Source organism: Patella vulgata, chromosome 2 (genome assembly GCF_932274485.2).
Source record: "Patella vulgata chromosome 2, xgPatVulg1.2, whole genome shotgun sequence".
Classification (NCBI taxonomy): domain Eukaryota; kingdom Metazoa; phylum Mollusca; class Gastropoda; family Patellidae; genus Patella; species Patella vulgata.
In genome coordinates this window covers 47,831,623-47,845,931 of record NC_065880.2, presented here as the reverse complement: position 1 = coordinate 47,845,931, position 14,309 = coordinate 47,831,623, and the positions used below count along the sequence as shown (strand labels likewise).

The window sequence follows — 14,309 nt, the reverse complement described above, 5'->3', positions numbered from 1 at the left end:
AAACATTGCGAACTCTTACCGGATATAGTTGACCTTGACCTATAGCAGAGGAAGGGAAGTCACCAGCATTAGCAAATGGCGTCCTGGAAATTGTTTGAGATCAATAATTGTAACCAAAATACATAGTTGTCAACAAACCAGAGTTTTCACTAGAGTATTTGTATTTTTTTGCAGAAGGGATTATGTTAACGCACATGTTGCAGGTAATTATGTTCTTGTGTGAAACGCACGATTCATACGGTGTTCAGTGAGTTTGTCGAGGACTCAGCAGGACACAGAGAGTAGGTGCTAACTGTCTTGTGGTCTTTCTCTTTCTGTAAAACTAGATTAATAATAATACTATAGATTTTAGAAGACATTACTTCATTGAGTTCTTCGGTAGGTTTATTAATATGGCCAAGTTCTCGCAATTATGCCTGATTTTGGTGACACACTCGTATCTCCATGAATGATTCTCATAAATTGAAGTAGGCCTAACTTTTACTTTTTAGGCCTAATTAAAGTACAGTCTGTTTTAGTGTTTATTTTGCTCGTAGATTTAAGTAGTTGGCACTATAGAAACAAAACTATAGGTACATGAAACAGTAAATTTAATTGTTTTCAGGCTAAATAGATTTAGCTTTTTCTGATTTGAATAGACAATTGTTAAAGGAGCTAAACGTTAATATTTGGGACCTAGAAATTGACACAAATTGGTTGCAACGCATATAATAATGTAATATGAATGTATATAAACTGATTTACATTCAATCGATTCTGTTTTTACTCTAATTTCAAATCAGTTCTGTTCGGCAAAATACGCCAGAAGTCTCAATCGAATGACAATCTCAGGCGTCTGGTTATTCTAGTCTACATGTTATTTATTGCGCATACTCTCCAGATATGAATGCTCGCAACGTTTAACATGACTTGTGGAATATGTCTAGCTTCGTTCTTCGAGTCCCTTGTTAAAAATGGGCCTGAAACGCATTATGGTGGTACATGATTCGTGTAGGCTACCAAGGGTAAAATGTTTATTTTGTCTTTGAATGATATTGAGTTAGAGACTTAGCTACTTTAACCTTCTTTGGAGTCACTCCAGCTTTGTTAAAAATTCCAGAAAGCTCTTTGAACAGTTTGTTTCATGCACTCTGGCTGATCAAAAAAAAAAAAAGTTTATATAAATTTCCGTAGTTCAAAGTGAGTAACCTTATATGTATAATCCGACTCTTTCTCCATCAGGGCATGTATGGCAAATAGCTTGTAAACTGTGATTTTTGCTTGGGTATTTTTAACAAATTTTTACATAGTTATATATTGCAATCTGATTAAAACACAGATCTTATTTCGTTTCATTTTTTATAGTTGAAAATTCCGTTTTTATTGGTCTGTAGTTCTTATGTAACCTGCATTCTGGATCTGTTACGGTGACTTCTTGGCATGCGATACACAGAACTGCGAGTAAACCACTGGAAACGTCGACGCTGATTGATTAATCAATGTCTGACGTCATAGGGTCAAAACCTGCATGTACAACCCCTGACATGACTTATCACTACAACTGGTCAGATCTTCATGTAGTGTAGGCCATCAAAAGTATAAATTGTGATCCAAAATGTGTCTGACTCCTTCAATAGCCCTTTTCGTGGTTGTAAGATTATATTCTGAAGGTTGACAGCCAGAGAAAGAAGAGTCAGGAAGATAAGCCCAGGTTTTTGTGTCCCTCCGAATCTTCAAATTTTAAGTGGATTTTAAGACTTTGTACACAGTACACACCTTATACTGGTATACACAGATTGATAATTGTTTCTTTACCTTTCCAAAAATACATTCCTGCCATTCCTATCTTTATCAGTCAATGCCTTGTATGTTGTATGGAGCAATCAATGGAATCTCAAATATCGTGATAATCGCAAATATTCTAAAAAATATCGCGATATTTAAATTTTAGATCATAATTCCCGAAAGAAGCTAGTCTTGTGTTTCAAGTACATTTCACTGAATGATATTAATCTTAAATCTTATCTTACATGTGTAGGCTGTGCTTAAGAAAGCATCCACAATATTTATAATATGACTGACATTATAACGGTACATGTCGCCATAGTAACAAAGCAGTGGCCCGTTCAAAATTACATTGATATTGTACATAGTAAAATAGTCTGGATAATATTGCTTTTATTTTTTGAATAATATGGCTTTCGAGCTTGAAACTGCCAATGTCTTTGTCAATAGGAATATTTCTGATGATGTTCGGCAGACCCCGAAAATACATGTACACCAATGCTGACACCTAAAAAGAACACTTCTTCTGTCGTGTGGGAACATTTTGGTTTAAAAAGAACATCCAACAAGGGCGCGGTAACATATAAAGTGTCTAAAACTAAAACACCTGGTGGAAACATGTCAAGCCTTTGGCACCGGCTGATTGGAAGAGAATGAATATTCTTACCCCAGCATATACCAAACGAATACACTAGATGAATTAATCCATTTATACACCACAAGTTACATGTATGTTGATTTTACATGATCAGTAATCATCAGGATAATGAATTTTTAAAGCACAATAATTCTAATTATCGGTATGATTTACTCCCAATGATAATCTATGATATCGCGATAATTTATTTTACCAATATTGATATTTTTTTTAGTATTGTTGCAAACTTACTTGTATCAGATAAATCTAACCTTAATTAATAACTTTGTGTATCCATGTATGTATCTATTATCTTATTGGAATTAATAAATATAAAATGTAAGGCGACTTAAAATTAAGGAATTTGTTGTTCGGGACCATTAACAAAAGCCTGTAAAATATGTACATTTATGACAATAGAACCAGTGTCTGCAATTATGTTAGATGGACACCTGTAAATTTATTTTATGAAAATCATGATGTGACAAGGGTTGGTGGACTGCTGATTTGCTTTACAATGTTGATTTATGAAATATTTTATCCACATTCAGCCCTATGCAGAACAGGCACTTCTACATCCTCTCGCCTTTTATAGGTATTTGCATCATAGTTTACTACACACCTATCAGCAACAATAGATATTCCACCATCGCAATCTTTTTCTATCTTATTAATATATATTATTACATATTGTTATAACACACATCTCCAATATCAGTGTGCTCATGTGCAATGGGATAACATAGAGCAAGACACTATTTCATTTACATAATAAAACAGGATAACAAAGAGCATACTGGTACTTGATAAAAAATAATATAAATAAAATTTTAGCAAAAATTGTTATTCAGAGAAATTACATGTATGCACTATGTAATTAAAATAGCTGTGAATAATCTACCTATTAAAAGGATCACTGGGTAAAAGCATTTTTAAATAAATAAGTTTGTAATTGACAGCGGCAGTGACCCTACGGGTTTGAATTGGTTATTTGTTCCATAACAACGGGGGCGTTGAGTGGCCGAATGGTTAGCGTGTTGTATCATTAGGTCTGTCATTGATTCAACTGCATGTTTTCGACTCCTGGTTGTACGTGACAAGGAGTAGGGTCGCCTGTCCAACCTCTTGGGTTTTCTCCTGGTCCTCTGGTTTCCTCCCACTGTTAAAGACCCCTACGCGCAAGTGAATTGTTGAAATAAATTTGAACCATATGTTAGTCCCGAAATGACCTAGTTTGGGTCAGTGAACTTAATCCCCATCTCTCTCTCTCTCTAACAAGGGAACTGGTACAGTGTACATAGAATGACTGGTCCCTACATTGTATTATGAATAAAGTTATAAGAGTACAGTATGTGTACTGTGTCGGTAGAGGATCACAGATTTTGTGAAGGTTTATGGTACAGTGTTCAATTGCAAGAAGTTTACCAATATACATGTAGGGTGGGGCCAAAGTAGTCATGCATTTAAAGATAATTAACACTATTTTGTATCTATTGGTACTGTAGAAAGATAGTTGTTGTAAATGCTAATTTCACCATAATGTTGCTGTAAGAGTTTATGTTTATGCTGCATGTGATTTCTTTGAGGGTTGGGAATAATTACAAAAAGAGATACTTAAAATTATCCCCCCCCCCCCCCAAACTGTAAGCTCTTTACATGGCCAAATAAAAGGCAACGGGAGTAATTAGATATTTTGAACTAATATTATAGGGTATGCATTTTGATTTGTACCATTTATTTTTTTTTTTATAGAACTCATGTTATTCGATTACATGTACATACCCGGTACATACTCGGTATTTATTTGTATGTACATGTATTAATAAATATGCACAAATTGATAATATTGCAACAGTGTAAAATTTATTTACAGGTATTGGCATTTATTTTCATTCTCAACAATAAACAGTACAATTACAAATACATGTAGTTGTCAGTGTACTTTATTGATTTGTATACTGCCCATATCTAGTCAATATTAGTAGTTTAAAGTTGTACTCTAGTCAAAGAGACACTGCTAACACTTTGAAGATCTTCCTTGGTCAGACAATTAAATTTGACAAGATTTGACTTGACAATATCCAGTTAATGTTGGAATTGATAAATGTTGAATCCATTTACCAATCCATTGCAGAAATGCAGTCACGACTCGAGTCATATTTTATAAAAAATCATTTTGGTCCAGAAATGAGTTCAAATCCATCCATTCTCTAACTGAAGTTTGCTTGAAAGTTTATTGATTTCACACCACAATCTTTATGTCTTCCTGGGTAAATAAAATAATAACAATTTAGCTATGGCCCAGTAATTGATATCATTTCATTATTGACATTGCTTCCTTGGGAGAGCCTCAAGGTCAAATTTCAAGATGCGTAAATTGAACTTAAAAGTTCAGATTTTTAACATATTTTGCACAAGGTTACATGTATTTTCTTTTTCAGGTTGATGATACATTTTTAGAATTAGTTAGTAGCTAAAAGAAGCAAAATGCTTGTGGTTTGTATTTTTGATGGAAATGGAGCTGGTGGTGATTCTGGTAAAAATGTAAATAAAATAAATAAACCCAATGAAAAAGTGATTGAAACTATTGAAAGAACTAAAGGAAAAGAAAGGGCCTTTCTTGAAATTCAGCGAGCATGTGAATGGTAAGTAGTAACAATAAGTTTATGTACATCCCAAACTTAGGCTGCCTGTCTACAGCTAGCTCCGTCTGAGAACAGGCCCTAAGCTAATTAACCAACATTTTAATTCCTACATCGACGATTTTAGTCGAAAACACTGAGTATGCTTTTAGAAATTTTTAGAAGTATTTATTTCTCTTCTATTTTCATATTGAATGAAATTAAATATGATTATTTAGCCGTTGTGTGTATGAAAGATGTCAAACTGATCAGAGCGGAATCACGAAATAGTCTACTAAAAATTATTCAATATGGCGGCGCCCATGAAAGATAATTTCATAGAAGCGGTTTTGTTTGCGAAGACAAATTTAGGAGTATCTAACCTTGTTTTAAAAGATAAACAGATTGAAACTGTAAAGACAGTTTACAATGGTAAAGACTGTATTGCAATATTACTCACTAGCACATATTATATATCGCTTTTACCCGAGTGGCAAAAGTCAACATTTTCGCTAACTTGACATTTGTTTACATAAACCATATGCTTTGGGTGTAGGCCAGTCGATAAGTCCCGCCCCAAAATGATCATGTGAGCGTTTTAAATGGGTGGCATTTAGAACAGTGATGTTATTGATTCTTGAAGTATGATGTAGATGGATCGCTGCGTGCAGTATGGTTTATGTAGAGATGCATACTTGCAAAACACTCAAAGTGCAATATTTGACAAAGAATTCTTTGGTAATACAATGTGAATTGAGTAACTGAGTTATACAAATTTTAGGAATTTACTGAAAGTGTATTTTGAAATTATTTTTCAGTGTGAAAGCTAAGTTGGACACAGTTGTGTTCCAGAAGTTAGATTTTGGAGAACTGGCAGTACTTGATACATTTTATAATGCTGATGTAGCAATTGTTGATATGTCAACACCAATACAGCAGGCTTCCTTGTTTTATCATCTGGGTATAAGAGAGAGTATGGGTATGAAGCATAATATAGTGTTATGTTATGATTTTGATCCAGAATTAACTCTTTCATTACGGGTAAGTCAAATTTCTCCCCTGTACAATCAAGTTTAATGGGGTTTATGGTGCCTTATTATTAACTTCTACTACGGTATATATGTTTGATAACAGCATGTTCTGGGTCTATGACCTTGATTAGACAACCAATCAAAAGTTTCTATGCAATTGTATGAGTGGACCCAAACACACATTATAAAGAAATGACTATATACAGTGCGGTAAACAAACGAAAGTTAAAAACAGAACAAAATGGAGTGTTTTGGTTAAAAAATGTCACAGTTGAGAGTTTACCATTGTTGGTTTAAACATTTTAGCATTTGGGCATGTTATCTAAATGTTTTGATTATTTATATCTAATTATGTCAAATACATCTACAGTCTGTCATTGTGCCAAAAATTCTAATTAAGTTTATTTTGTAAAATATTTTATGGACATATTGATTTTCAGCTTTCTTGTGGAACTGGTACAACATTTTTTGCTTACACAATAGATGGTTGTAACGCATGTATAGTTAGTGATCCATCATTACCAAGAATTACTGGTGATAGTTGTGCAAATCATGATGTACCAACATTGCTGAAAAAATTAAAATCAACCCTCAATGATGTGGAAGATTTTAATAGGTAAATTAATGTAGAAATATTTTGTGTAAATAATGATACTTAATTCAAGTTCCTAATTCTGTGTGGTCTATATATGGAATTTTGAAACTTATCTTCAAATTGTATTCAAATGTATGGATCTTGTTTCTTAAAGTTTCTGTATTCTAACAATATATAGATAGCATAACAGTTACCATCATCAACTTTTTCAAAACTTTCTAGATGTCCGATTCAACACTACATTTCAAGATTGTGTTCATGACAAGAACTAGCAATTATTTCAGGGGTCATACAAGTGACTTTTGACCCTATGATGTCAGACATTTGATTAACCAATCAGCGTTGATGTTTCTAGTGGGTTACCCATAGTTCAGTGCATCTCATGCCAAAAACTCGCCATAACAGACTGTTTCATTGGTTAATCCCCCACATCATCCTGAATGTGGGTTATATAAAAACTCTTCCAGATCCCAGTGTAGTCAAGACAAGTTAAACAAAATTTTGAACTATAAAAAACAAAACGACATAGGATCTGCATTTTAATCAGATTGATTTTTATGTGACTTAGTTTTGCTAAGCTTATCATTCAATTGACTTGACATTTATACATAGACCTTTTGTTCATGGGATAAAGAAGCCTATGGATTACCAGTACATGCTTTATATAATAAATGTTAACATCAGGAAGAATTAGAATTCTTGTCAAGTTTTAATTATTTCTGATAATTGTTATATTAGATTGTGTGAGGATATCGGTTCGAATCTGACAATTCAAATTTGCCTGTATTTCGTATCTGCAAACCAGACAAATATACTTACCAGTTAGGGCTGTACGATATTGCAAAAAGGGACGATGTCGATATTGGCATTTTTTTCAACAATATAGTTAAATATCGCGATATTTGATAATAATGTCACTTTGCTATTAAATAAATTAAATATAAATGCATTAAAGCGGACTACAGTGTGAGTAAAAATTGTGAATAAAAATTGCTTTATTCATACACTTTAAACATTGCTTTTTATAATATAGATTTATTAAAATGAACAAAACAACATTATTTTTGGATAAAAACATTTCAATGCTTTTTAACACAATAACAGGAGACATTACTTATGCCTGTACACATAATTAAATTAAATACAACCGCTGATGTTTAAAAAGCGCCTGCAAACATCTGCTTGTGACCTTGTGTAAGAAAATTCTCAAATATCACGTGCAGCGGAAGTACACAATGTAAGTAGATGTGGTCTTTATAATATAGATTTATTAAAATGAACAAAACAACATTATTTTTGGATAAAAACATTTCAATGCTTTTTAACACAATAACAGGAGACATTACTTATGCCTGTACACATAATTAAATTAAATACAACCGCTGATGTTTAAAAAGCGCCCGCAGGCATCTGCTTGTGACCTTGTGTAAGAAAACTCTCAAATATCACGTGCAGCGGAAGTACACAATGTAAGTAGATGCGGTCTTTAAGTCTTTTATTATAAGTTCAAACAGTTTAACAAATACTAAAAGATCTGGACTATCTTCCATTCAAACATTTGATTGGCTGCGGTATTCCTGGTCTAACAGTGACAGTAATCTATTTATAAGTTTCATAGAGTTTTCTAAAAATATTTGTTTTTTAGAAATATGACAACCTATTTATAGCCTGGTAGTTACATGTAGTAGCAACTGACAATTTATTGTCGACTAAAAACAAAGTAAAAGTAACGTATACACGATGCAGTGAAAAATGGCTGCGGACACTGCGCAAGTGTTTTCAACATTTAACGATTCTCAAAACATTAGTTTTATTATAGTTTATTGCCGTCGGCTAATTTCCACTGCTGTATAGTGTATTTATTATCTATTTTTATGATAATTTTTTTCGGTATTTGAAGTTTTTGGCGATATTCGATAAACCGCTATACCGACGATTTTTGGCCACATGATATCGTAGTTGGGTCTGAAAATACCATATCGCGATAAATGACTAGTATATACAAAAGTAAAACAAATACTGGCTAGGTATGAGAACTCCTAACATGGGAAGTGGTATGAGGTGTTTTGGAAAGTGTAAGCGTATCCTACCTAGTATGCAACTCAGACCACTACTTATAATCAGACGTTATTTCAGAAGCCGGAGCTACTACCCATCCGGCATACTAAAAGTGCTCTGAAATACAACACCCACGAAAAAGAAAATTACAAAGGGGCTTAAAATGTGCAAATCAGGCCTGAAATTCAATCTGGATAGGCTACAAGTTTGCAATTATTTTTGTTGTTGGTGGCAAAGGAATAAAGATCACGTTCATATAGTCGCACGCAGAATTGCTATATGTAATCTACGTGGTGTAGCCTGTGGAATTATAATTCACATGACTTGGTAATAATATACCATTATGAGTATGCTTGTCTTGGGTTTTTAATAAATATATTTACATGTTTCTATAATAGCACAATATTTATCAGTAAATAGGCCAAGCATTACTAAACAAGCAGTAGGCCTAAACTGTATTCTCTCTGGACTAGTTCGCTGTGTTGCGATTTGTAATCCATGTGGCGGAGCGAGTCGTATTTTTAAAGAAAAAAAATAATAATAGTATGTCTATATTTAAAGGGCTACTGGAATAAACTGTAATTATCACTTAAAATTCTTTTTATGAATTGTTAGTTTTGAACAGATATCCTCATCGTCTAATATAACAACTGTATATCTGTTTTTTCTCACTAATTCAGTCAGTTATGTATAAGGATAACTTGTGTTTTCCTCTTTTTTTTTGCGTCATTTCCTGTTTCTTCAAATCTTCTTTACGCATCTACTGTTGCAAAGACCTCTTTGTTAAAATTATATTTGGAACATGTTTAACCAGCTCTATCACGTATTTAATATTGGCTGACACCAACATTGTCCTTTTAAGAGTGGCTCTAGAACGTGGGGCCCCTAAAACTTGATTCAAGTAGCTGTCATTATCTATCTTTTGTTAGAAAACAGAAACAGGTAGATTATCTCCTTTTAATTTTTGTTATGATTAGATTAAAATGTTTTATATCAACAGAGTACATTCTAAAGAAAGATTTTTAAAAGACCTAAGGAAAGCCATTACAAATTTACAAGGAGATGAACTGAAAGAGGTAAATACATACAGCTTAGTAATAGTAAAAATATACTTCATGTAATAACAATGTTTTTGAATATACTGAATATTAAATGAGAAATTAAAAGAATACAGATTTTTAGAATGGGTTTTTTGTACATATTAATGTGCATTCAATCTGTTTTCTATACCTGTCTCCCACCTTTTGAGGTAAGCAGTGGACTATTAAAATTTGTTTGTCCGTTTGTTCGGACACAATAACTGAATTTTAATTGAGCTGTAATATTCAAACTTGGTGGAGTTGTTTATTAGGTGAATGTTGGCTTCTTGTACTTTAACAGGCTTTAGCAGGAATGAGAAGAAGATTGGATGATCCACAGCTTTTATCAGTAGATATTATAGTTAATATGATGATATCTTATAGAGAAGTACAGGTTTGGGCTGTTTTACTTATAGAATTGTGATATGCTCACATTAATACCTAAACAAACTAAGAGTTTTGAGAGTCATGTTTCAATTATTTGTAATTAAGCATTGTAAATGAGCTACAGGAAGGTCTATCCTTGAGGCTGACCTTAAAAATATCTTTGTTTCACCAAACCCGACCCACAATCGAGGAGAGGGGTCGGTAGGTCGGTTTTTTTTTCAGATTTTTTTTTAAGAGCTAATTTGACAGCTTGATAATTTTCCGGGTGCAAACATTCGTCTTCTTTTATTGGCAAACAAATCAATGACATCGGGATTTTTCGTGATGCACGACTCGCACACGAATTGCCACAAACTGACGTTTGAAACTCCCTCAACACGTTTTATAACGATCGTGCGGGTTGTGCCTTCATTTTTCTCGAAAACGGATATTGAAAATATCCGTTTTTGAGAAAAATAGAGGCAGAATCATTTCGTGGGAATGGACGTGCTTTCGTCTGCAACCATTTTGTTGAGAAGCGACACCTATGATGATTTCGTCTTGATCAACCAGTTTCAATAATGAATCAAACCATAGCCATAGTAAAGGGAAATAACTCTCGTGATATATTTCAGGTTGACACACAAAATAAAATAAAAAGATCGCGGAAAAGTGCAATAAAATAATTTAAGTCGGGGGTGGTTTTAGTTAGTCGGTCGCGTTAGGCGAAACAAAGATATTTTTAAGGTCAGCCTGATATCTTGTAAATTATCTAATAGTCACAGTAATGCAGTTTATTTGCTAATTATTCTAAATTGGATTTATTTGTTACTGTTATTTGTTAATTGAATTTGGTTACTGGTACCAATTTCAGTTAAGTCCCCAGTACTAATGTTCTTCCTTTTCTTTTTACAGGATTATGATAATATGGTTAAGCTAATTAAAGATCTTGAACAAATTCCTAACAGTAAAATATCTTCAACAATAGCTATATTACAATTGTATGCCTTTGCTTTGAATCGGTAAGCTACTAATACTACATTTATTTTTTAAAGTAGCTGTTTTTGCTGAATGTATTGGAAAGTGACATATTATATGTTAATGAAGTCGCAAGTAAGCTGAATGTGCAGACTTTTTAAATTTATTATTTTATAGGAGAAATCAAAATGGTGACAGAGATAAGGCTTTAGAAGTAATATCAAAAGTAAGTTTTATGTTGCCTTTATGTAAATTAACATTCATACAGATGCAGAATGATTAAATATTAGTAAAATGCATAAAAGATCATGATTTGTTTTTGTTTATGTAGCATTTTCAATTCCATAGCATAGAAATGAACAGCATTGAAAGTGTTTAACTTATAGAAACTGTCAAATTTACATGGAAAATTCATTCTGAACAGTTTCTGTACAGCCGTATGTCAAAGTGAATCATGGAGCTTAAACATATCTATTCAAAAAGCATTAAAAGTGTTAAAACTTGATGTAGAAATTAACTCCTAGTTGCAATGTAGCGTTATTGAAAACAATCCATAATATGGTAGTGTAAGTAATAAGAGTAATTTGATTTGTATATGCGATCTGTTTTCTTCGAGGCAGTTCAAGTCTAAAACCCTGTATGTGTTTCTTTTTATTTTCACACCATAGTGATTTAAACTCTTTTACAATCAACAGACAAAATAAGCTTAGATTTGAAAATAGATTTTGTGTTTATTTAAATGAGAAAATAATATATGTTATATTACAGGCTATTGATCTATCAGATAATGCTGTACCAGATATGATATGTTTATGTGGTAGAATCTATAAAGATAAATTTGTTGAATCAGATTATGAAGATAAAGCTGCACTTGAAAATGCAATAACATGGTAAAAAACTGTACTTTCTTGATGCCTTAAAAAGAAGAACTCCACTCCAGCCATTGACATTTGTTTATATTTTATCAAGTGTCAAAACTATACAACCCAAAATATAAATAATTTTGGCTTGGATTTTCCTAAACGACCACACTTTCATGTGGATGTATAATGTTGTAGCCCCAGTCCATCTGTCCACAACTGTTTGTGGACACTATACAGGTCACAATTTTTATTATACGCCCACATGGAAATGTGGTCGTATAGTGCCGTCCCCCCCCCCCCCCCCGGTCGGTCCGTCCGTCTGTCGGTCCGTCCTTCGTCCACAATTTCTTGTGAACACTCTACAGGCTACATTTATCATCTGATTGTTTTGAAATTGATATATGTTGTTTGCATTAGTGAGATGAAGAAGCCTATTTAATTTCAATAACTTCCGTTAATTTCTTCTTGAGTTATGGGCCTTGTTTCACTTTGTTGCACCTTGTGAACGCTCTAACGACAAAAGTTATCAACTGATCTGTATGAAATTTATATGCATCATTTAAATTAGTAAAACGAAGAGGCCTATTGATTTTTAGCAATTTCTGATAATTACTGCCAGAGTTATGGCCCTTAATCACTTTGAAAAATTTATACACAGTGTTTAAGTTCATGAGACGAAGAAGCCTATTTCCGATAATCACTTTGAAAAATTTATACACAGTGTTTAAGTTCATGAGACGAAGAAGCCTATTGATTTTTAGCAATTTCCGATAATTACTGCCATAGTTATGCTGCTTGATCACTTTGAAAAATCTTGTGGACGCTCTAAAGGCAAAAGTTAATATCCGATTGACTTTAAATTTATACACAGTGTTTAAGGTCATGAGACGAAGAAGCCTATTGATTTTCAGCGATTTCCGATAATTACTGCCAGAGTTATTGCCCTTAATCACTTTAAAAATCTTGTGGACGCTGTAGAGGTGTTTAACGTCATGAGACGAAGAAGCCTATTGATTTTCAGCGATTTCCAATAATTACTGCTAGAGTTATGGGCCTTAATCACTTTGAAAAATCTTGTGGACGCTCAAGAGGCCAAAGTTAATATCCGATTGACTTTAGATTTATAATCAGATTTTAGTGTATTATAAATGTTTCATTACCGAAAATTAAAAATATGCGACCACTCTTGTTGACTGCCCGGACGATTAAGCTGCTGTGGGCGTATGTTTCGTCGCCTGGCAACCTATCTTCTGATTTTGACGAAACTTGAAATATAGGTCTATATCCAAAACATCTCAGTTCCTTTCAATATCGTAACTTCATGGATTATGGCACGTGATTATTCGAAAAATTACGTTTTTAGCTTGTAGACACTATAGAGGTCCGAGTTTTTATCCGATTTGTATGAAACTTGAAATGTTTGTTTATAACCCAAAGATCTTGGTTCCTTTCGGTATTTGGGCATATCAGACTGTAACTTCCTGGATTATGGCCCCTGATTCTACGAAAATCTTGTTTTTAGCTTGTTGTAGTTCCTCTAGCGGTCACAATTTTGATCCGATTTAAGAAATCATTCCAATATATCACCGTTACACCATAGTGACGGTTGAGTTTGAATTTTGTGAAAATCAGACCGAAACTGCCCAACAAAATGGCTGCTCCTTGTACGCAAATAATGTTAATGTTTTGGTATGTAATATCAAGGTTGTGGAATATATGTTTATATTCCAAAGATTTCGGTTCCTTTCGATATTCAAACATATTGGTCTGTCACTTTCCAGATTATGGCCCCTGATTATACGAAAAATCATATTTTTAGCTTGTGGTCCCTCTTAAGGTCTCAATTTTTATCCTATTTTAAAAACCGTGTAAATATATCACCATTACACCAAAACTGCCCGACAAAATGGCCTCTCCTTGTATGCAAATACTGTGTCAAAAGTATGTAATACCATGGTTGTTAACCCTTTAGAGGTCACAATTTTTATCAAATTTTGGTGAAACATGAAATATGTGTTTATATCACAAAGATCTTGGTTCCTTTTAATATTCCCACATATAGGACCTAACTTCCTGGATTATGGCTTCTGACTGTACGAAAAATTGCCTTTTTATACGCCCACATTGAAATGTGGTCGTATATTGTTGTCACCCCCGTCCGTCCGTCCGGCGGTCCAGATTCCACAATTGCTTGTGGACCCTCTAGAGGTCAAAGTTAATATCTGATTGACTTTAAATTTATACACAGTGTTTAAGGTCATGAGATGAGGAAGCCCATTGATTTTCAGCGATTCCAATAATTACTTCCAGAGTTATG

At 33.4% G+C, this 14,309-nt stretch overlaps 1 protein-coding gene across 9 annotated transcripts in view; it reads left to right on the top strand.

Annotated features, from left to right (window-relative positions):
• The first annotated feature begins 58 nt into the window (after nt 1–58).
• Nucleotides 59–14,309, top strand: part of LOC126811679 (mitogen-activated protein kinase kinase kinase 15) — a 56,751-nt gene continuing 42,500 nt past the window's right edge. For all 9 annotated transcript variants that reach the window (XM_050537505.2, XM_050537504.2, XM_050537503.2 and 6 more), the window contains exons 1-9: nt 59–203; nt 4,843–5,046; nt 5,841–6,063; nt 6,494–6,669; nt 9,707–9,782; nt 10,087–10,179; nt 11,067–11,173; nt 11,307–11,355; nt 11,898–12,019. In XM_050537505.2, the coding sequence (XP_050393462.1) occupies nt 4,889–5,046; nt 5,841–6,063; nt 6,494–6,669; nt 9,707–9,782; nt 10,087–10,179; nt 11,067–11,173; nt 11,307–11,355; nt 11,898–12,019 (1,004 nt within the window). In that variant the 5' untranslated portion in view covers nt 59–203; nt 4,843–4,888. The remainder of the gene's footprint in view (nt 204–4,842; nt 5,047–5,840; nt 6,064–6,493; nt 6,670–9,706; nt 9,783–10,086; nt 10,180–11,066; nt 11,174–11,306; nt 11,356–11,897; nt 12,020–14,309) is intronic.